The sequence below is a fragment of the Pollicipes pollicipes genome, unplaced genomic scaffold (genome assembly GCF_011947565.3).
Source record: "Pollicipes pollicipes isolate AB1234 unplaced genomic scaffold, Ppol_2.1 Scaffold_4740;HRSCAF=5597_pilon_pilon_pilon, whole genome shotgun sequence".
In the NCBI taxonomy this organism is placed as follows: Eukaryota; Metazoa; Arthropoda; class Thecostraca; order Pollicipedomorpha; family Pollicipedidae; genus Pollicipes; species Pollicipes pollicipes.
In genome coordinates, this window is record NW_023596545.1 from 22,700,425 (window position 1) to 22,724,794 (window position 24,370).

Here is a 24,370-nt window from a genome sequence, read left to right on the forward strand (position 1 = left end):
CTTTGGACAACAACACGGAACTTGACCCTGTTTGACCTTGTTTGAACCGAAAGTCATGGCCTAGAAACCTGAACCTTTGACCTAATTGAGTTCACGTTCAGGTCAACACACCCTGTAAATTTGGTACCTCTATCTTTTTAACTTTTTGAGATCTCAAGGGGGTGAAACTGACCTCCTCCCGAGCGAAGGGTATCTAGGCGGCCACATGGACGCGTGTTTACGATTGCGTCTGATGCAATATGAAGTAAATTGATGATTACAGTCTGCCTGAAAGAGAGTGCTGCACATTGGCATGGGGCTTTAAGCTGACGTACCTATCTTGAATTATCATTCGTACCTATTAAGCTGACGTACCTATCATTCAGCGCAGTTAACAGCCCTACCCTTTCTTAAAACCTAAACTCTTCTATTTGCTGAGCAACACGCCTGCAGGTATGTACAGCTATTTCCTTGAGACTTTGTTAAGGCCACCCAGGCATCCATGACGCTTTAATAACGCCATTCAAACCCTACCATTAGATTCGCCATATGGCGATCAAGGCCAAGCAAGCAATAATTGTCGAGTCATTCATATCTATCGTCCGTGAGCGTAATTTTCAAATATGACGGCCATCAATCGACCGCCAATGAATGTTGTGCAAGGTAAGATCACGTAATCAAACGATGACATATCGGTAAGCATATTTGCCTAACAAATAATTCACCTGTCTAGAGCATCTCTTTCCATCCAAACGTATACCAATAGTTATATAAGTGAGCTTATTTCATGATACTTGATGCTTGCTTTAATATATTCGGGTGTGGCACATCCCCCTTAAAGTGATCTGCATAGTTGAGTGTCACGTGCTACGATGTGTTTAAAATATACGTTTAAAATAACTTTCATGTTAAGCCTGACTTGACTTTGCCCTAGAATGTTCCTAAGAGAGATCACAAGCTTTGGTGATGGTCATGATATGACATCGTTACACTTTCAGAACCCCTCTCCAAAAAGGTCCATTGCACACACGTTACATGAACGCGTCACAAAGCGCCGAGTTCGATTCTCTCATTGCACCGACCTTTGAGAATGGGGTCATATATCGATGACGTGATTTGATAGATAACTAAAATATGCAGGTTGGGCCCCCCAAAAATTATACCAATCAGCCGAAGTTTCGTTATAATGGTTTGCTCGGTCTGAGAGATGCTTCTGAAGCCAGAGAGCGTGACACCAACGATTTGAATGATACGGAAAAGGATCGAAACAGTCTCAGTAGACGTCTAACCTCGCAACTTTCATTGTCAACCCAGTCTCTGAGGCCTACACTCTTTACCGAACGTGGAAATGGTTTTACAATTGAAATACAAACCTAACAGTAATAAGGCTGTTTCAACAGCACGGCTCAACGTGGTCCGCCATCATTTCCCTTCACTTCATTTCCTCTCGAATCGGCTCCTCCGCGGCCAAAGCTGGGAATGAGAGGCACGGTGTCTGCCGACCGGAGACTAGGCAGCAGGAAGAAGCTAATGACCCAGTAAACCACGAATTTGGGAGTTAGGAGAAAGGTGGGGGACTGTTGGGAATAAAACTCAATAGACGGCGGGCTGGCGAGGAGCGGATTCGAGCCACCTCGGGTCAGGGCGTTATGAGTTATCCCCCATATGTCATATGGCCGCGACTTCCCTGCTCAGCTTTACTGTCAGATTGCTCTGGCGCGGCAAGCCAGCCATTATATCAGCGTGGCCGTGTTCCCAAACCGGGGCTAACTGCTTTGTGTTAAGCTTACTGCATGCTGGCCTTCGTGTGTCTTCATTTAAGCTCAGGCAGGAACCAAATCATCATCATCTGACGCCATATCAAGAACGTTGCCTGGGTGCGTCTTCAGCAGCGATCGACCCGTTACGGAATAAGCTATGTGTCTCAGTAATCGTTGGGTTGCGCGGTGCAAATGTTGCCATCTCTTCATCAGCGTCGCTACGCGCCGGCGTTTTTCGGCCGGCTTTTCCGCCTGGCCGCCTTCACCGGGCCGCCCGTGTAATGTTCAGCTAACGACGGCCTGGAGTTTTGCAGGCGGTGCTCATTATTGGGATACGATGGGCGCCGAGCACGCTGCTCGTTAGCTCGCGGTGCCAGGCAGGCCCCGCTGCACTGGCTGGCGGCCCGCTGGGTCCCGTCGCCTCTCGTTACTGAGACACAGACCGCAGCTGGCCGGTGACGCTGGCAACTGGCCATCCGACACCTCTCGGCAGCGGGGTGCAGGTCACCGTCAGTGCCGGCTCACGTCGGGAGGCGCGCCGAGGGGTCCACAGGCCCAGGGGGGACTCGGGGCTGGTAACAGACGCCAGACGGCTTCGCCCGGTGGCGCCGCTTCTGGCGCGCACTCGCGCGACTTCTGCCGCTGTTGTCCGCCGGGCTAAGCATATATCGTGCGCGCAGGCAGGCTTGACAGATGTAATGGCAGCATCACTTCTTCGCATCACCAATGAACCCGACACCGCCTGAAATACTTTACTACCAACGATCGCCTGATGGGGAAGGGGGGGGGACTGAGACTTGGCTCTGTCCAAAATGCCAGCCAGTCCGTAGCCCAACTCGTTCAGGACAGATTTTCAAAATAGAAAAGTTGTATTTCCTCGCCCATATAGATGCTCAACAGGTGGGATGGGTCCCGCCAAATGTCTGCGTATGTGAGACGGTTACGGTTAAGGTAATGTTAGCATTCACGTGCAGTGCTTTGTACAGAATTCAGCAGAATTCCCTAGCATATGTTCAGTTTATATGCCAGGTTGGTTGCGGCACCACGCTCGTGAATGCACTGTGCGGCGTTGCAGGGGGACTGTTGAAGACGCGACGGCTCAGGATGGGCAGAAGGAAGTTTGGTGTTATCTCATAAATCATGGCGAAATGTAATTTCATTGGCCACTGGCTTGCCAACCTTGGCAAACGACAACTTTGGAAATGACGGCATATGGCTGCACACCATGTCGTTAAGAAATCATGTGGCTCTCTGGCTAAGTGGCTCAGGATAGATGTCATGTACGTAAGGTCGATGGGAATGTACTTTTCATTTATATATTGTTCCAGAGTGCCGGCTGTTTTCAAGGTCACGGCAACAGTTCGCGACGCTGTAAGCCGACCGTGCCCGACCACCCGATGCCGCCCTGTCCGTTCATGGCATGCCGCCGTGCGTGACACGATGCCGCGATGTCCGTTCATGGCATGCCGCCGTGCGTGACCCGTTGTGCTCAAATTCGATTTGCGACCGATCTAGAGGAGATCCCATCGACTCCTTTTTTGTTTGAATGGTAATAAACTGGCCTTCAGTCGCATATTAGTTTAAAGAAAATCGAAGCGCAACATTTTTTCTCAGAAAACTAGGTCAAATGCGAAACTAGACCACTGAATTTACCTAGTTGAGCTTCAAGGTTATGTTGCCCAATGTTTCAGAAAAATGTAGCCATTTGGATTTCCATGGCAGATCCGCAAAACATTTTACTTCGCAAGCTATATTTGCTAGATCGAATTGAAACATAGCGTTTGTGACGACATCACGTATTTTTACTTGCTTCTAGTTCCTTATCGGTACGCCGTATGATCCTAAAACTTACAGGATAATGTTTTAGCCCAAAAATTACCTCATTAAAAGCCCTTGTCCAGTTTGAAGGGAGCCCGGGCTGAAATAAACTTATCCGCGGTCGACTTGTGGAATAACCCAATAACGGGCGAGAACAGTATGAAGCTGTGTATATATTCATGTTCCACTCAGCTGCTAATCAATTCAATTGGGCCAAGCTTCCAAAACTTTGAGTTCTTCGGCAAATGTTGACCTGCGTTTGCTCAATTTGTACAACTTGGGTTACTGATGTCTCATATCCACTATGGGGTTTCTGTTACCGGGGCTCTTGCTATAAAAATCAAGATATGATTTTTCATGGCTGCATCGTGTTTGTGAATTCACTCTTGTGTTGGGATGGCTTTAAAGCCTGAGTAGAAGCAAAAAATGCAACATTTTTGTTTCTTACATTTTTTCCATAAAAGCCAGTCAAGTCTGGTCCGAAACCCGGCCAAAACCCGGCGGTTTCTTGAGGGTCAGATTTAGCGGGTTTACGAGTTTAACTGCTTCGTCTGTGGTAAAGACAACCCTGATATCTTAATCGGATCTGATATTTGGGTCGACAGAATTAGACGCCTTGGTCGCTTTCACTCAGGAGCTATAGAGTTGACATTCTTGACGTGACTGATGGTGTCAAAGGTTTTAGGCTATACATGGGCATTGAAAAGCACGAAAATCTTTGGGTGGTTTCAACACCCGTTGGATATCATGGCTTATTTACGTCGGCATAGCTTCATGGTTTGTTTGCATCAAACGAAAAAGCGTGCTCTTGTACTTTGAAAACATACCATGCAAAAAAAAAAAATGAAACGCTAGGTTATGTAGGCCAAGGCCATGTCAGAGCAAGGTAAAGTCGCTTAATCTGATGCGACTGTTTTGCTTTTTCGGTTCACATTACATATGCAGGCCAAAGGCTTGTGAATGCGTTAGTTATACTGACTAATTTACCGCACATATGTGCAACAAAACGGTTTGTTTACCGCTGGTAGTTAATCTCTCATGACCTTCGAAAATGACCTGGTGTCATCCATACACTGGGGCTGACCCCAAATGCCATACAGTCAAATAAACTGACAAAGAGCATCAAAGTCATCCAAAACAGGAAAGGAAACCATGAATTACTGCATGCGGGGGCAAAAAATCACCGCGCAAGCCGCCTACTGACTAAGACATGACCCAGCTGCCTGACCTAACGTAGCAACGTTGACTCGAGAATGCGTCAAATTGGTCATCTGTCAGGCGTTGTACATTTGTTGGACGCTCCCGCCACAGTCCAAAAGTCACCTCGGAAATCCGGGGAGGGGCTGCTTAACCCCCCAGGCGATCGCACGCAAACATTGACACGGCGGCCAGCTGTCGTGCCCCGTGCGCCTTGCCGACACGGGGTGCACTCCCACAAGCGACCTATCGTGGGGCGGCGTGGCCCGTGGCCCCGCTGCATCAATGCATTTGTGTCTTGTAGGCAGTGTGCAGCTATTCATCACTTCGCGGATGCGGCTTTGGCTGTCGTCGTAATGCATGTTCTGTGTTTCTCGGGCTATCTTGGGTTATGTATTCATTTCTGAGCAGCATACATTGTTGTTTTTTAGCGACGTCGCCGCGTCAGCCTCCGAGGAAATAACGACGCATCTCTAGCATATATCCAGCTAACATGTGCAGCTTCAGAAAGCTACTGACGCCAGGAGCGATTAACTCTTAGGTACTGTGACCGGCCGTTAGCTGTTGGCAGGGCGCTCCTAACAAGTGTCAAGGGCCTCTTTCTGTCAAGAGAATGTCATCGCGCTATCACTTCCTGCGGTCTCCACCGTTCCATGCAAGTCACTGTTTCCAGACTAATGGCTGTTAATTACGTCCCGTTGTCTCCAGGATAAAGGCCAGCAGGTGAACCATTCCCAGGTCACCGTAGGGGTCATAATTACTGATGCGATGCCGTTGTACTAATGCCATAAAAGCGTGTGTCGCCAACCACACTGTCAGTGATGTCATCAGTGATCACTGATGTCACTGTCATCAGTGATGTGGATGTTTCGTTGTAATTTATAGATTAAACACGTGCCGTGACCCAGTGTTGAAGCTGTGTAAACTGTAAAATGTGTAAAAGTGTTTAAATTAGTCTGTCACCACCTGAATATACGGATAGCATACTCGGGCATGCTGCGACAAGCTTCGCCCGACGGTCGCCAGTTTCCCTGCTTACCAAAGCTATTTGATGATGACCTCTCTCAGCGGAATAGCTTTATGCGGTCGGAAAGTTTAGTGGTGGCGTGGCGTAGAAGTTATGTTTGAATACGCAACAACCATCACTGATTGCGACGTTGAGCGACAGCCATCGCTGCCGATTTGTGTGACGACTGTCGTCGCCGCTGCCGGGCCCGCGGAGGGCCGCCAGCTGCCCGTGCTGTCGTACGAGCAGCGGCAGGATGTTGCCGGAGCTTGAGGGCTGGCCAGACGGCTGGTCGAGCTGTCGCCCGCCGGGTGATCGCGCCGCTGCGACAGGGGATGCTGGCCACGCCCACGCGAGGCCCTCCTTTGGCATGCACGTTTTTGCACTGAGACGCACAAGGCCATATCGGCGTGTCCGTCGCTGATTGCATGGATGAGTTCAGAGGCAGGCGTGAGTCAGTGCCCCAAACGAGCTGAGTTCATGCACGAGTCCGAGGTGCGGTGTCTTGAATCCGGGTAGGAGGGCCGAGTCCATCCGCTTGAGTATATCATGGTAGCGCGAACGCGAGTCGCGAGTCCTGGGCCTTGAGCCCATATGCGGATCTATTCAGTTTCACTTTACATAAGCCTGAGTAATTGGTCTAAGTGCTAGATTGGGTTGAGACTGAATCCTAGTTGTATGACCTCGAGTTCCAGTACATCAGCTCCTGAACACGGCATCTGGGGCTGATATACGCCGACTGATATAAGTAAGATATTGGAATTCAGCTCCCGGTTTTCGATATTATGATTTCAGAGTTCTTGTGCTGAGCCATGGACCTTTAATATATCAAGAGGTAATGATGAAGTGAAATTATAGAGCAAACATTTGATACGAACATTTGAATGCGCACAAATTCTAAGATCTTTGGATCTGCGTCGTCTTAAGTTTTCGCCAAGACTTCCATATGCCATGTATGCAGCAATAGAGAATAATGCAACAACTAACGCCTTAAGATAACAATGTTGGCAACAGCTGAAGGGAACGTGAACCTCAGGATCTTGGATTCATTGCATAGTCGCAATCTTCGTCCGAAGCTGAACACAAAATTCATCGTGATACCGCGTTTGAGCAGCATTGCTTAGAACATGCGTGTTTAAAAAATATGAACACCGATTATCACTGCAATTTTTTCCTATCGTGTTACCCGACACGGGTCCTCGAAGCCCTTCGGCTTAGTCATTTGCATTTCGGGCGGTGCAGTATATCTTGCATTGTATTGGGCAGTCCAACAAGCAAAGCTGGATCCTAACTTATGCCTACCGGACTCAACATAACCTGACCTGTCTTTCACAGCCTTGCATTGGAGCAGCCGACACTGCATGCGTTCATATTTTTCGCGAAGTCCAAGTCGCAAATATTGTCCGTCGCCTGGAGCGCGGGGTGGGGGTTGGGCCGATTCGATTCGTGCCGTTTTTGATATCCTTTGGCGTGTCAAATTCGTATTTTGAATTAGTTTAGGCCTCGTTTCAAATTAGGTCCTAGCACCAAGGTACAGTGAAACACTGTTTCTAAGGTCTATTGTCCAGTCAAAACCCTTGCAGAGCAATACTTCGTCATACTGGAAAGAACAACTGGTGGCGATGCCCACGCCGGTGAAGAACGCTCCTTTACTGGCAAATTCTCCTCCCCAGCCAGGATCAATGCCAACACATTGACTAATATTAGACCCATCCCGCGTTGTCGAACGCCATATCGCGGCCCGTCTCGACCGCCACGGCGCCCGTCCGTCAGCTTTATCTTAACGCGCCGTTGACCTGCGCCTATGACCGCTGGCACCGCCCTCCCGCTGGATCGCCCCGCCCCGGCCAGCCCTGGGGCACTCACCACGATGAGGTGTCGCCAGGATGCCAACCTGGCATGCGCCGTTACGAATGGTACGGTCAGCTCGGCGTTCGCTCTGGGCTAAGACGCCGCGAGCAGTGGCGGCCTGCCAGCGCTCCCTCATGCCAGCTGATCACCGCCAGCGCGGTTTCCAGTGCGGACGGCAACTTCGAGGTGACGCTGGCGACGAAGGCGACTCTGCACTACAACGGCCTGGTGGAGTGGGAGCCGCCGGCCATCTACAAGTCCTCCTGCGAGATCGACGTGGAGTACTTCCCCTTCGACGAGCAGACGTGCGTCATGAAGTTCGGCAGCTGGACGTATGACGGCTTCCAGGTGAGCCTGGACGGCGTCGCGTCTGCCACAGACCGGAAACAGCAACACGGACGCCGGTGAGGCCCGAGACAATCACGAGTTAGCTATTTTTTGACGGCACACATGTCCGCTGTGTGATTGTGTACAGCTGGTGGACTGAAGCTGTGAGCCGGCATATGTAGGCCGCTTACTTCTGACCTGACAGTCAGCCTTTGACCTTTGCCCAGCCGACAGTCAGCCTCTGCCCTCTTACCCGCTACCAGTCATCCTCTGACCTCTGACCTGCTGTCAGTCAGCTCTGATTTCTGACCTGCTGTCAGTCAGCCTCTGACCTCTGATCCGCTGCAAGTCAGCCTCTGACCTTTGACCAGCTGCCTCTCAGCCTCTCAACTCTGAACGACCAACGGTCAGCCTCTGATCTCTGACCTGCTGACAGTCAGCCTCTGACCTCTGACCTGCTGTCAGTCAGCCTCTGACCTCTGATCTGCTGCAAGTCAGCCTCTGACCTTTGACCAGCTGCCTCTCAGCCTCTCAGCTCTGAACGACCAACGGTCAGCCTCTGATCTCTGACCTGCTGACAGTCAGCCTCTGACCTCTGACCAACTGATAGTTAACCTGCGACCTCTAATCGGCCCACAGTCAGCCTCTAACCTCTAACCAGCCGACAGTCAGCTTCTGACCTCTGACCAGGCGACAGCCGGCCTTTGCACTCTGAGCGGCCAGCAGTCAATTTCTGACCTCTGACCAGCCGACAGTCAGTGTAACGTCTCATGTGTTGACAGCCGATCATCTCTGACCTGTGACCAGCTGACCACCGAGCTTCAGCCTCTGACCGGCCGGTGGCATCGAGACCAGCTCGGCGCCCGTCGCTCGCACTGGGCATCGCCAGCTACCATGTTAGGGCCGCGGCACGCTCTTTCCAGCGTCGTCAAATTGTTCAGAAAGACAAACGAGCGCCATTCGGCGAGTGACGAACCGACAGGAAATGAGTGATCGCCACCGGAATGGGAAAACGGAATGATACGCCCCCACTGCCTGCCTGGCCCGGTGGCGGCGACAGAACCGGACAGCTCGTCTACCTGATCCTGCGCTGATTGGAAATGGAGGGGTCGAATAGGAGGACATTTCCCACAGCGGGATGCTCTTGTGTGGGCCCGTGTATGGAAAACCGTATTGTGTGCGCTGCGTGCACGCGTTGGCTTATGTTTTATCCTTCTTTTGACTTGCCTAAATCCGTTTGGCTTACCGAAATCCAGTCCTGATTTTTCGGAGCTGCTTAATTGCTAGATAGTTATCATGCATGTATCACGTACGTACCCAGGTTTTTCGTCTTCCTTTTTCCTGGCTTTACCATTTCCTGCTCCTGGATTCCCCATTGAGACATTTTGAAACATTTGTGGCAACGTAAGTTTAGGTACCGACAGTGAGCCTCAACTCCTAAACAAGTAAAGCCGCCCCTCAAATGTCAAAATTTCAGGGATGGAGTTCAATTCAGCACAACACTCAAGCGAAACACACTAGGTGAAAACGTTGTTAATACTGTTAAAAACGTTGTTAAAAACTGTTAGCAAACATTGCTAGGAACGGCTAATGGCTTGCGCGGAGGCCCCGCTGTCACCGTCGCCGGAGCCAATATCACGTTTATATTCATTATCTCTTACGCATTTTCATGTGCTCAATGAACAGTAACGATCTCTAGTAGCACATCTCCGGCCCGAACCTGAATCTTTGCGCACGCTCGTGCTCCCGACGCGTCCGACAATGCGACATGGGCGCTGGCGCCACACCAGTCATCGACGCGTCCGACAATGCGACATGGGCGCTGGCGCCACACCAGTCATCGGTGTGGCGGACCGGCCGCGGCGACCAGCGAGCGGGCTGCGACATTCCCCCAGCGGCCTCACCCCAGGCAAGCGGTCACGCGAAGCCAGGTGTACATCAGCACCCTGGGGGCATTACTGGCTGAGTCATCACGCTGCCACTCCGATAGTGGATGGTGGATGCAGCAGAGAGAGAGGGGGGGGGGGGGGAGCGGGCAAGTGAGGGACAGACCATGCCGTCTAGCGAGGCCCGTTTCAGAAATGACGACCCCTCTGATTGGATTTGGAGCAGCGAAGTGATAGGGGGAGGCGAGACATTCTTCTCCGCTGTCGCCGGTGTCGGCAGCTAATAGAATTTCCGGCGCGCGTCCGTTTGCGCGACGGCCGTTTGGTATGCTGGGCGGGCGCGGCAGCCGGCGCAGTGGTATCTGATTTCGGTGGTCCCCTGCTGCAACGGCTCGGCCGCGCTTTATGTGGCAGGCCGATGGCGATGGTGGGCTTGCCTTCCGACCGTCGGACGGTGGTGGCGCTCCCACAAACACGCCAGTCGCACAAACACGCGAACCACAAGGCCCGCGCGCGCGCCGCCCATTTAGAGATGCGGAGCGAGATTAGGCTCGGGCCAGAGGCGTGGAAGGTAGTCGACGATTGGCCCCAGCGTCCAGCGGCACCGGCGGCGGTGGACGTCGCGCGGCCGTTTGGGGAGGCGCCGGCTGGTCACGGGAAAACGGGGACTCCTCCAGCGACCAGCAATTCTATGACGTCACCGGTCAGGGATGTTATTGGGCAGTATCTGGGTGCACTACCCTTGTGAGAAGACTAGCAACGTTGCTATATTTTCAGGCTTAGATAACTGCAGCAACGCGTTCTTGCTGCGCTCTGACCGTGAACGATACGAGGATTGCTTATTTTAATTTTACCTCTCCGAGGTGCCCAGCCATTGTTGCAAAAGTGCCAAATCGACGATTTTTCGGCTTAATTTTACCTCTGAAAAATATCTATGAGCTAATTCATATAGATACTGGTTACACGCTCAGTGAGACTCGAGCTTACATGTTTGTGCTATGATATTCTATCACCTGTACACTGCGGTGAGCGGGACATTGTAACAAAGGCGATGTAAGCCCGTTACGCCGTCATTATTGTTTTAATCACATGCAGTTTGACAGCCAGGACCGTCACACCTTAGGCACTCTCGTGCGAGAGGGATTGTAAGATCAAATTGGACGTGGTTGATAAATGCAAATGGCATGCATTTACATTCCCATGGTTGGACGCTGCCTGCATTCAGTTGCTGCCTACGGACTGTTACATTCCCATGACATTCCAATGTTTCTATTGCAGTGACCGTTCCTGTAACGCATGATTTAATCGATATGCATGACATACATGGATGAATGAGGCCTCCCAAGGATCGGCCGCCAGGCAGGAATACTTGTAAGTCAAAGTGCATGCTGGTTTTAGACCCAGAAGCGGTGCCTGCCTGCTCGTAAGTGTGCGTGTGTTTCCCGCTGTCAGGTGGACCTGCGCCACTTTGATGAGATCGAGAACTCGGACCTGGTGGAGCGAGGAGTGGATCTGTCCGAGTTCTACATGTCCGTGGAGTGGGACATCCTGGACGTGCCAGCCGTCAGGTGAGCAGCGATCGCTGCCGCGCTGGGCTGACTCATGCTGGGCGCCTGACCAGCTTATATTCTCTGCGAAGGTGGCACGCTCGAATGCTGGAGGCTCTAGAGCTGTGAAAAATGGGAATTAGCTAATGACTGGGCCGAGAAGAAAACTGTCGCGTGTGTGCAATAAGGCGTGATATATAGCGGAACGACCCACGTTTAGACCCGCTTGGGTTAGCTCTAAGTGTTGTTTAAGTTCATGAGATACCCGCCGAAGTAAAGCGTATTGAAACGCCATTATGTGAGCGGAACGCCAAAAACGAATCCGCCCCCCCCCCCCCCCCCCACCGGCGCCTGGCCCTGATGAAATGCATCAGCCCATTAGGAGTGCATCACTTTGTCATGCAATATTTGGCGAGAAATGGCGACATGAATAATTTGCATTGTAGTTACATCTTTCATATAGGACCAGGTGCACGCTATAGGTGCCAAACAATCGTCACACGAACATTTACCGAGCGCTCCACTATGACACCCGCCCATTTACTGTTGTTTATTTCACGTAAGGCGCGCAGTGTACTGCTCCCGTCACAGTTCCGAGATCACACCATCACGATCAAGGCAGCAAGCTGCGCGGGCCTAACAATTCTGAAGCTTCAGCGACTCGGTCCCCTCGTCCCGACCAGTGATGCTATCTTCAATCTGATATGTCTGCAGCCACCGATGGCACGTTCCCGTGATTGTCATATGAAACAATCCAATTTCTTAATAGCTGTGATGTGTGAATTGCTTTGCATTTTTAAGCCAGCTTGCCGATCAGGCGATATTTTGCTACTACATCACTGCGATTTCATCTTCAACGCTGGGTTAACCCGTGGAAACGGATAAGTTTCCGATTGTGAGAAACCTTATGAAAACACGGGTAGAAACCAGGTCCAGATCTCGGCGACGGGTCGTCGCAGCTACACGAAATGAACTATGCTTACGGAGGAGATAAAACACGAAGGCATAGACATTAGTGTCAGTTGATGGGTGAGGAGTCACGCGCTCTCGTACGCAAAATATCTATCAGCCCGTTTGGAGGCATTTTGGAGCATTAATGTCATCCCACAGCCTATGCCGCACATGGCGTTTGCTGGCATTGCAATAGCTTTAAAATGAAGTTACTAACCGATTCGCTATTGATTGCACTAGCTGTAGTCATGGGTCTACACACCTAGCGTCTTCTCATGCTTTTGACATTTAAACAAATCAACAGCGATGACAAAAATGCACGCCTGTCCGGTTTATGCCTCACTCTCCAATGCCAGCACTCCGCTGGGGAATTCATCAGAGCAAACCGCCGCACCAGCTGGCCAGGGGTGGTGGCGTTTGTCCGGTCCGCGGAGATATTGTGCCCGGCTTTGATAAACGGCTGCGTCGATCTTCTCCGAGCCGGCAATGGCGGCCGAACCTCACGATCTCATCTGCAGCGCCCAGACGGACTAGGCTCTTGACATCCGGGGAGGGGAAGCAGGGGAGGGCGGGGGGGGGGAGCTCCCTGCGGCGGCACTGGGAGGCGCATTAGGTGTTTATCAGCAGACAGTGTCTGAGGACCCTGGGAGTGCATGTCGGGGATGTGCTGAGGACTACCGGAAAATTCGCTCAGAGGGTGTGGGAAAGCTGCGTCAGCGGGGCTTCGGGAGAGCCCCTCAGAGGGACGCTCCTGGAAGACGTCGTCAAGGAGCCCGCCTTAGGATGCGAGCTTAGGCTAGAACACCGTGGCAGAGACAGAGGTAGAAACGGACAGAGATATTGTGTTATTCGTGACTACACATCAAAACGTGATAACCCATATGCCATTATGACTGCCATCAAACGGCAACCAAGCTCAGTGGTTTCTAGCTGTTCCGTAGGTCTCTTAAGAGGGCGAGTCGGGGATCAGGCAGGAGTCTTGCCGGAGGGTGTGTCAACTGGCACCAAGGAGGAGTGCCAGGAGACTCGCAACTGTTTCGGACCCTTTAGCCTGTGCCGGAGGATCCTGGATTGCAATGTCAGGGACACCCTAGCAGGGTGTGTCGCGTGACGCCCCGGGGGGCGGAGGGCGCGTCAGGATGGTCGCTGGAACCTGTTTCGATGGATCCTGGAAAGTTGTTTCAGTGGCCTGTCATCCCAACAGATAGTGACAAGGTCTCCCGGGAGGTTGTCCTCATTCTCCTGAAATAGCCAACAAAAGTTGCACCTGGAGCACCCGTGACAGAAGCAGAAGACGTCTCCCCAGGGGAATCAGAGACGTACAAGGAGACGGTACGGGGAGCACCAGTTGAGGGGAGCGCGGGGTGCGGCCGAGCCGAGGGTGGGCGTGTGGAGAGGGAGTGGGGATCAGCCAGGGTCGACGGAGGGAGTGGGGATCAGTCAAGGTCGACGGAGGGAGTGGGGATCAGTCAAGGTCGACGGAGGGAGTGGGGATCAGTCAAGGTCGACAGGAGGCGGTGCCGCACGACTGGGCGGCCGCTCATGGCTCATCGTGACCGCGGTAATGTATGGGGCACACTGGCCGCCGGATGCGGGCGGACGCTGCGCCCGGAGATCCATGACCGGGTCGTTACCGAACCCCCCCCCCCCCCCTGATCGACTTCCGCCGATCCGTCGGGAAAATCGCGGCAGAAGCGTGAAGGTCCCGGGGAAATGTACGGGCTCGCGGGCGGAGCGGTGGGAGGCGCCGTTTAATCGTTCTTAACGTGGAGTCTACCCGAGTGGTATGCCAGCGTGACGGCTGTGACACGGCCGGTGTTGCGGCAGGTGATGCAGGTGAGGGCAGGTGATGCGCCCCAGCCCACTGCCTGGCCACTGTCTCGGTACCGCAGCCCACCGCCCGGCCACTGTCTCGGTACCGCAGCCCACCGCCCGGCCACTGTCTCGGTACCGCAGCCCACCGCCCGGCCACTGTCTCGGTACCGCAGCCCACCGCCCGGCCACTGTCTCAGTACCCCAGCCCACCACCCGGCCACGGTCTCAGTACCCCAGCCCACCACCCGGCCACGGTCTCAGTACCCCAGCCCACCGCCAAGCCACGGTCTCAGTACCCCAACCCACCGCCCGGCCACGGTCTCAGTACCCCAGCCCACCACCCGGCCACGGTCTCAGTACCCCAGCCCACCGCCAAGCCACGGTCTCAGTACCCCAACCCACCGCCCGGCCACGGTCTCAGTACCCCAGCCCACCGCCCGGCCACGGTCTCAGTACCCCAGCCCACCACCCGGCCACGGTCTCAGTACCCCAGCCCACCGCCAAGCCACGGTCTCGGTACCCCAACCCACCGCCCGGCCACGGTCTCAGTACCCCAGCCCACCGCCCGGCCACGGTCTCAGTACCCCAGCCCACCGCCAAGCCACGGTCTCAGTGCCCCAACCCACCGCCCGATACCGGTTTTGGCATGCCGCGACTCCTAGCACATATAAGGCCGAATGGGGTCTTTCATTCAGTCGCTTCTATTTTGCTGTCAAGATGGCGAGCGGTCCTGTTGCTGGACAATACACGGTCGTGTTGCTGGACAATACACGGTCCTATTGCTGGACAATACACGGTCCTGTTGCTGGACAATACACGGTCCTGTTTCTGAACAATACACGATCCTGTTGTTGGACAATATACGGTCCTGTTGCTGGACAATATACGGTCCTGTCGCTGGACAAAGCACGTTCTCTTGCGTACTGAACATGATTTTTCCCAAAACCCGCTCACGTGGTTTGGTCAGTTTTATGGTCAATCATGTGCCGTTTCTACCGCGTTAATAAACCATCCTGTGTGGGCTTTTCTTCCGAGATTCTTTTTAAAAGGTCCTGCTTTAATCCCAGGGCTTCAATTGGTTTCCGCGTTCATGGTCCTCAGAGGTCGTCTCGTGGCTGCAAAACATGGCCGTGTCGTGCTGCGGCCACCCAGGGTCGCCCTGCGCTCCCCTAAGACTTTGTGAGGTCCCCTGACGTCCTCAAGACTGTCTGATGCATCTTATGGTCCCATCGCATTTCCTTGAAACACCCTGATTTCCATGTGCTAACCTTGGCGTCAACTTTAGACCCCGTGATGCCTTTCTGCAGCGACAAGTGACCGCCTTGCACTTTTAACGACCCCGAGGTCCTCTGAGACCCACCTCAGAGGCTCCCAGGGGTCTTTTCAGGCTAACTTGACGTTACTTCAGACACATTATGAAAGGCGTTTAGCGAGGACAGCCACGCCGTAATTCTGTTGAGGCTCCCTGTGATCCCTGAGTTTCCCGAGGTCCCCTGAGGTCCCCTGAGGTCCCTTGAGGCCCCCTGAGGTCGTGCCGAGCGCTCATGGCGCTGACGTCTCGGTGGCCGGCGCGGCCGTGACTCGAGGCACCGTCCGTCACCGGGGTGGGTCGAGTGTCGGGGGGAGGAGTCGGCCCGGCCCGTGATGGATGCTGCCGTGTCCGCGCGGCACGCTCACCGACGGCTTAATGAAAACGGATCGGCCTCGGACGAGACTGGGGTCGGCGCTCATGGGCGCCCCGACTCAAAGGACGCCGGTCTCGTCCGCTACGCAACGGCCCGGCCTGACGGGCACGTGGAAGGGGGAAGACAGCCTTGGGACAGGCACATACAGGCGGCATACTCTCCTGTCGTTGGTGGTTTTAATGCCAGGCTTCTCTGCGAAGTTTATTGGCATGAAATGCACACGTTTTGGATCACCTGCCGACACTTCTTCGTCCAACGTTCATCTTGCGAATCCCACAGCGGGAACGAGAGCGGTGACCGCCCCCAGCCGTGCAACCGGTCAGGGCCGGCAGCCGCGCCGACAAGATTGCCCTGCCGGCTGGGTGACCCCTACCTACCGGCCGGGGATCGCCCCACCGGCCGGGTGGCCCTACCTACTGGCCGGGGATCGCCCCACCGGCCGGGCGATCCCTACCTACCGGCCGGGGATCGCCCCACCGGCCGGGTGACCCTACCTACCGGCCGGGGATCGCCCCACCGGCCGGGTGACCCTACCTACCGGCCGGGGATCGCCCCACCGGCCGGGCGATCCCTACCTACCGGCCGGGGATCGCCCCACCGGCCGGGTGGCCCTACCTACCGGCCGGGTGATCCTTACCTACCGGCCGGGTGACCCTACCTACCGGCCGGGGATCGCCCCACCGGCCGGGTGGCCCTACCTACCGGCCGGGTGATCCTTACCTACCGGCCGGGTGACCCTACCTACCGGCCGGGGATCGCCCTACCGGCCGGGTGACCCTACCTACCGGCCGGGGATCGCCCTACCGGCCGGGCAGTCCCTACCTACCGGCCGGGTGATCCTTACCTACCGGCCGGGCGATCCCCGCCTACTGGCCGGGGATCGCCCCACCGGCCGGGTGATCCTTACCTACCGGCCGGGCGATCTCTACCTACCGGCCGGGGATCGCCCCACCGGCCGGGTGATCCTTACCTACCGGCCGGGTGATCCTTACCTTCTGGCCGGGGATCGCCCTACCGACCGGGTAATCCCTACCTACCGGCCGGGGATCGCCCCACCGGCCGGGTGATCCTTACCTACCGGCCGGGTGATCCTTACCCTCTGGCCGGGGATCGCCCTACCGGCCGGGTAATCCCTACCTACCGGCCGGGGATCGCCCCACCGGCTGGGCGATGCTCACGGGCTGCGCCGGGACGGATGGTCCCGCTTCCGGGGGCGGAGTCGGATCGTTTCCGGCTGGGCGTGCCGGTCAGGGTCGGGCTGACGGTCGGCGGACGGCCGGCACCGCCGCGTGTGCCACCGCAGCGGGGCTGCTGCGGCGCAAGCACCCCGTCTGTACGTCGGACAGCTGGGTCGCACCTGTGAGGCTGCGGGGACCGTCGCTGGTCTGGCGGGATCGAGCCGTGGAAACTAGCGAGACGTGCTGGAATGTAGAGTCGGAAAGGTCCGGGAGGGCGAGCAAACGAGAAGCAAACATAGAGATGACATAAGAGGAAGAAAGGGCAGAGTTGGAGAAAAGGGGAAGAGGTGAAGAGGATATCAGAGAGGGAGTCAGAGACTTGGAAAGTAAAGAGGGGCTGCCCCCAGCTGGCCAAGTGAAGGGCCACGCGCTGAACGGCGGCGAATCTGGGCTCTGGATCCCAATGAGTTGAGCGGCTTTGAGAGTGGTGTCGGTACTGCAGGAGGTCTTGATAAAAAGGTCTGGAAACTTACCGCGCTGCTAACCAACGCATGGCATGTTCTCTACCAGTGATTACTTCGCAGCTGGAGTCCACCCAATGTTCAGGAACACGAGATGGAGCATTCAGACTTTTGGACGGGGTCGTGGCGCGCCGGGGTATTAGAGTGATTCACATCGTTACGGTCAATCGGGGTGCACCGGCTAACTCGCCCGTCTTCGGCGTCTCCGACGTATCTGTTGACCTTGCCGGGCCCTGGACCGATCCCGCCCCAGTCGAGTTTTGTCGGGGCGGGCGAAGGCAGCTTCCGGCCGGCGCATCCGGTGCTTCGGGAGCGGCACACCTTTCTGAGAGCGTGGTGCGCACGGCCGGGCTGGCTGAATGCCAACATGGTTTGAGGTGGTGTCATATCAGTTGGCGCTGGCACCTTGTGTGGAACACATTGAGCCTCCCGCAAGTACAGTTTTCGAAAGCTTGTGCGGGGAGTGCTGTTCGTGGTGGTTGTGGTGGCGGAGGGATCTATTAGTGTGCGTTACGGTGCCTGCAGAAGTACCTCCTGCTGGACAGCACATCCTCCCAGGTGTGCTGACCACCTACGGAACCAGCATTTGATGGACACTCAAAGATGAGACAACGCTGTGATGCCAGTTGTAACACTGCCATGCAGATTGTATGGCTTGATTGGTTGGTTGTATGGTTGATTGCGTTTTCAGACGGACGCCGAGACCAGTTATGTTAAGCCTTTTTCTTGCTTTCTGCTGATATTTTATTAATACGACATCTATACATGACAGCGCACCCTCACAGCCATCCCGAGCAATCTTACATCAGGGATGAGGATACACGCAGCTGCGCGATGCCACGAGGCCGTTTCTGCGTCGTGTGTACGGTGCACTCTGACGCGCTGCACACCAACCGATACAGCTTAATGTGAGCGACTGCAATGTATACCGAAGGTTGGCACCATGGGATGACCGCCCTCGGCAAAACCTAACGAGTGACATCTCAAGCCGCAGCTCTCAGCAAGAAACAGAAATAATGCCGTGTTCGTCATCCCACACGCTAAAGCAGCGTGACAAAATTCGTCCAGTTGGGTGTCAAGAAGGTCAGCATGAGTGAGACATGTGTCTCTCTGCTGTCGCCTCCACTACGCTTCGCTGGCTGCTAATGGGTTGCCGTTTGATCCCGCAGCTTCACATCCTGACATGTCCGTCAGATTTGCCCTGCCCGAGGCGCATGGATGTCTCGTGAAGAGACAGTGCGTCTGCGCGTCATTCTCGTGAAGAGACAGTGCGTCTGCGTGCCATTCTCGTGAAGAGACAGTGCGTCTGCGTGCCATTCTCGTGAAGAGTCAGTGCTTCTGCGTGCCATCGGGCTCGATCGTGATTGGCCGGTCCTGGGCGAAGGAGTAGTTCCAGAAAGTGAACCGACATTCACTCTCACCAAAAGACGCATTGCGGTAGGAGTGTCTCAAAGTAGACGAGATGTGAAAGGTGGTGTAACTGCGCGACACGGTGATTGCAGGCACGAAAAGTTCTATACGTGCTGTGATGAGCCATATTTAGACATCACCTTCAACATCACCATGCGGAGGAAGACACTGTTCTACACGGTCAACCTCATCATCCCCTGCATGGGCATCTCCTTCCTCACAGTTCTGACGTTCTATCTTCCGTCAGATAGTGGAGAAAAGGTAATTTCCGGTGACTAGCCAGCGACAGCCTAATAAATTTCCTCAAACTGCTGAGGGGCTCAAGCCAAGCCTCATCATCAAGCCTCATTATCACTATCAACTCCTCATTATCATTTTGTTGTCGCTTAATGCGCCTGTGTGTATACCGCCTGTTCTGTTCAGCATAACTATCCAATGCCCATGTGTTTGGAAAGGTAGCAAACAGGAGCGAACCGTTTCCCTTCACCTTTTCTGCGTAAAGTTCCACAATGCTCCATTATTCATCTCCGCGTGTAATGGCACTTTGTCGGCGGAGTTTGCTCTCCGACCTGTGACACCTGTCCCAGTACATCACACAACCTGGCTCAGAGGCGTGCAGCGCCTGCGCCTGCGCCTGCCCCGGCGTCCACTCACCGCCTTGCCACTCTCGCAGGTGACGCTGTCCATCTCGATCCTCATCAGCCTACACGTGTTCTTCCTGCTGGTAGTGGAGATCATTCCCCCCACTTCTCTGGTCGTGCCGCTGCTCGGCAAGTACCTCATCTTCGCCATGATCCTGGTCTCCATCAGGTGAGCCTATTGATGATGGCGGTGGTGGGGGGGGGTGGGGGGGGGGGGGGGGGCTCCACGGTGTCCATCTGATCTTCCATCAGGTTCAGGTCATTCATCGGGTGCCTCTCCAGCCGCTTGCGAAACGAATACAGCTGTCTATCATGCGGCGAGGTCTTATTGGAATGTCACTGATGTGCCGTATAGTTATGTGTCAACAAGGAAGCGGACACGAAAACCCGTACAATGCACATATAATGCACAAAGGTCCCATTCTGCACCAAATATGAAATGCACGAAAACTAAATAAACAGGAAAGATGTCCATCGTTAATCATTTTTTAAACATAAAAATTAACCGTAAAATTGACTACGAAAGGATTTTCGATTCCTGATCATGTACGCATTTGTCGTTTTACGTTTGAGAGTTTGGTTCTCAAGGGCCATTTCATAAAGTATCTGAAGAGTGAAATAACGAACAAGAATATGGTTAGAAGCCAAGAACGATTTCGGGCAGAATTTACCCAGCTACGCTGATAGATCTGATTTCATCCCAACTATTTTATGCATGCTTGCCCTAGGTTTCATGTATCTCAAATTTGGTGCTACACAATGTCTTTATCTGATGAGATCGAATATGTTACTTTCGTTGAGAGAGCTACTATCTATTTCCCTCTCTTAATGGACTCTTACGTAATTGGCAGATTTGAATGTTAAAAGTACTATGCATCTCAGTTGATGTGACTAGTCATGGGACAAATGTCAACTCCACTATACTTGGGTGAGGTGTACCATGGATATCGATGCACATTTGCAGTCCCCGAGCCGACAACGGAACCCTTGGATACCAGAGCGAGCGGGGGGGGGGGGGAGACTTACTCTTACCCAACCCCCAGGACGGTAGAATAGCCGCAGGCAGTGACGAGTTTGGTGCTGCCAACGCTCAGAGAAATTTGATGAACGCGCGCTACAGTCGTTCGACACTGTTATTTTTACAAAAATGGCAATGGTTTCAACGCAGTGCAATTTTTCGGCCTCATATTTGCATAATTATGATGATACTAATCATGAATTTATTGTGAGATCTACAGCAAAAAAGCGCGTTTAACTTTTCGGACCAGGTGTCTATCAACATGATCGTCTGGCGCCGGGCCGATCATGCGGTAAAAAGCTAACTCGAGTTTCTTGAAACAACTTCTGAACCGTTATAAATTTGAAGAGAGCCATGTAATGACCAATTTGCAATGCAGAACTCAAATGCATGACGGGTCTCAGAAATATGGCGTTATTGGTGAAGGTGTTTCCGACGATCTGCTTGAAGTTGGCACCGCCCGAGGCATTTTTCCGTGGGTATTTTCGAGGTGGTAGACCAATTTTGAACGGTGATCTGGTCTGACGAACGTGGGGAGCAGAAATGGTCGGAATGGACTCTCCACAGTATTAACGGTTATTGCCATGCCCTCAATATCCGTTTTGACCTGTTAACATAGGTTTGAACTGTATTCATCGGAATAGCCGCTTTTAAAATTTTGTGACCTGTGGTGACCTCACACTTTACCTAAGGTCCAAAATTTGACATGTGCTCTTTATTATTTGACGAGACCTTCACAACGGTATCTGTTTTTCGACTACGGTGTCTGAAAGTTGGAGATCCCAGTGGGGAAAGCCAACTTCCCCCCGCCGGGCGCGGTTTTCTCAGACCCCTTGCCGGGCGCGAATAAACTTGGGCCTGACTTAACCTTGGTTCTCGGTATTTCAATAATAGTTCATTACGGTGTGGCTTTTGCGTGGCAGAAAAATTAGTTTAGAAGTGGTTTCAGAACAATGCGACCGTTATGCACTTGCACTGGACGGTCCCCAAGTGTTGACAGCTTGGTGGCTATGTAAGAGGATTTACGTTACGCCGGACACCATCACTCACGTGACAGGATGAACACAACGTCGGCTTTGAGAAATGGACTTGGACCATTGATTGCCGCTCGTATTTCTTCGACCCTACCATTACGTTCTGGGAGAGCAGAAGAGGGGAGTGTTGCAACTCATCTTTCAAGCGGGCGCCGTAGGCGAAATACCCAAGGCGGGCCGGAGGTCACGTGACGAATGCAACGGCGCTACAAATGGCCATCAGTGTGACAGTGCCCTAATGATTCCACCGGTTCTGTATGGGTCATAGTCTGCTGCGACCCATTTCTTCACCTATATTAGTTGCACTGATATTTCCCCTTCATATCACCCTACCACGCACCCGTCCTCCCTCTAATTGCTTTCTTCGAAAAAAACACCAACATTTTCCGGTTCGTATGATCTGCATTCCGTGGAAGTCGTGTACCAAAATTAAATTTTAGAAGCTGCACTGAAGCCAGCACTCGACTGAATCTGGAGCACACTGGTGTTCCCAACACCTCGACAGCCTCAGATCGCCCCGGGTCAGCACCGGCCTCGATCGCGGGTACCCGTCCCCTGCGCTGTGTCAAAACCTAATGAGACCGACGCGTCGCCCCTTTTATATGTGTGATCACACTTCCACACTTTTGTCTCATACGCCCGTCCAAGCAACGTACCACGCCGTTCTGAACAGATCTCCTCTAGTCGTGCCTGACGCCGGCGCCGACCGCTCCGAGGCCGCCGGCCATGACCACCCCGTTGCCAGCTAACGACCCGGGCAAAAAGGAAAGAATTTGTTCGGCGAGTCCATGTCCGTGAGCTCTGAGACCGTGATTATCTGCGGCGTAATTGTTGCCGGCGCAGCCGAAAGACTTCTGCTGGAAGCCGTGCCGGGGTGTCGTCGTTCAGCCGGTGTGAGCGATGGCGGCACTAACCGCCTTAGCTGTTAAATGTCTCGACAATGAACCGAAAGAAGCTTTGCGGACGCGCGAGCGTTCTGGGGATGCCGGCGTGCACCGGTCCCCTTCGACCGCGCCCGACCGCGTGTGTCCGCTAGCCCCGGTCCGACCGGTGACCGGTCAGGCCGCTGGACGGGATCCCGGCCGAACCGGCACCCGGCGGGCTCGTTTACCATGTTATTGGGCTGGGTCGGCGGATCGACATCTGTGGCCAGAACGGTTGGGGCCCGGCCGGATGGCGTGCGCGGTGAGCTACGCACGGGTCCGGTCGTACCTCGCCAAGAGGAAGGGGTACTAGGCGCGAGAGCCTACAATGTGGACAGGTGTTCACGGCCACGACACAAGGGAACGGTGTAAATGTGCGCGGTTGGCGGAAATTGAGGCGTTTAGCAGGCTAGTGCATGCATTCAAACCGAGAACTTTTCGACGATTTGTGGCTGTGTGTGAGCCTAAGATTTGTCCGCTGATACGACTGGTGTGATCTTTAGCCGGATCAGTCACATCAGCCTGCAGACCGGTGTGACGTGGAGCCGGGTCACTTACCTCCGCTCGCAGCCCGGTGTGATATTGAGCCGGGTCAGTGACCTCAGCCCGTAGACCGGTGTGACCTTGAGCCCGGTCAGCCAGATCAACCAGCAGGCATGCGGCCAAAATTGGAGAGGCCTTATATATGCCGGGAACGGTTTGTATACATATATTTCGATTGAACGTAGTGGCGGTATTGAAATGCAAGGTAATTCAAGGATTAAAATATTCTAATCACGTGAAATCGTTCACATTAGTCTCACATATTGTTCTGGATACACTGTTATCGCTCTCCGAGATCTTCTAAGCATGCAAAGCTCGTCCAGAGCATAGGCTCTCTTCGAGACCTCGGGAGCCAAAATCAGTCCCACAGATGCCGCCTTTTCTAATTTACCTGGCATGGAATTAGCACGCATCCGGGTGGCCGGCTCGATGCCTTTCGCTCGGGTGTGGGGGGTCAACTTGACTCCCTTGAGATCTCAGGAACTAAGAAGGCTAAGAACACCAAATTTACAGGGTGTGATGACCTGTGCGTGAAATTTAAGTTTGATGTTCCTAGGTCATTATATTTGGGTCAAACAAGGTCAAACAAGGTCAAATTCTAGGTTGGTCTCTGTCAAATGTCATTTAAGATCAGAGACCTTTTTTGACTTTTGAAGGTCATGGTGACCAAAATTATTTAGGACTGCTCTGAGTATTGCATTCGAATGACCGACAAAAATTACACGAGGCAGTATCTTCCCAAAAACGAAATGTCGACCAAGACATTTTAGGGCAGTGACCTTTTCTGACCCTTAAGAAGTCCATGAAAGATGTATAATGCGGTTCCTGGTACCAATAAATTCAAAATGAGCAACAAAAACTATTCCACATAGCACGCCCTGGAGTAATACAACAGGTTGGTTTTGATCTTGGTCTGACCCTGATACCTGACCTTAGATCACTGTAATTTGATAATTCAACATTTTTGGTGCCTAAAAAAAATTCAGATATGCATGGCTTCATCTAACACTCTGTTGTTGCATCAGATTAAACGATTCCCCAGAAATTGTCTTCGTTGAATCCATGGCCTGACTTTGACCGGCCATAGGTCAGCGACCGTACAAGATACATATAAAGTTTTGACACCAAACGATCTGCAATTGAATTGTCTACAGCTTTGCAAAATTTGGCGCGGCTACGCCGCATTGTTCGGAAACCATTTTGGGAAAACCTTCGGGAAGTCAATTTGACCTCCCACCAGGGCGCGTGTTAAACTAACTTCCCCATTTAAATACAAACAT

General features: G+C 53.4%; 1 protein-coding gene across 1 annotated transcript in view; it reads left to right on the forward strand.

The window, feature by feature from the left end:
- LOC119099468 (acetylcholine receptor subunit alpha-like) overlaps positions 1–24,370 on the forward strand; it is a 59,459-nt gene that overhangs the window by 26,378 nt on the left and 8,711 nt on the right. The window contains exons 4-7 of the mRNA XM_037222623.1: positions 7,779–7,959; positions 11,277–11,392; positions 19,024–19,192; positions 19,605–19,741. Of these exons, the coding sequence (XP_037078518.1) occupies positions 7,779–7,959; positions 11,277–11,392; positions 19,024–19,192; positions 19,605–19,741 (603 nt within the window). The remainder of the gene's footprint in view (positions 1–7,778; positions 7,960–11,276; positions 11,393–19,023; positions 19,193–19,604; positions 19,742–24,370) is intronic.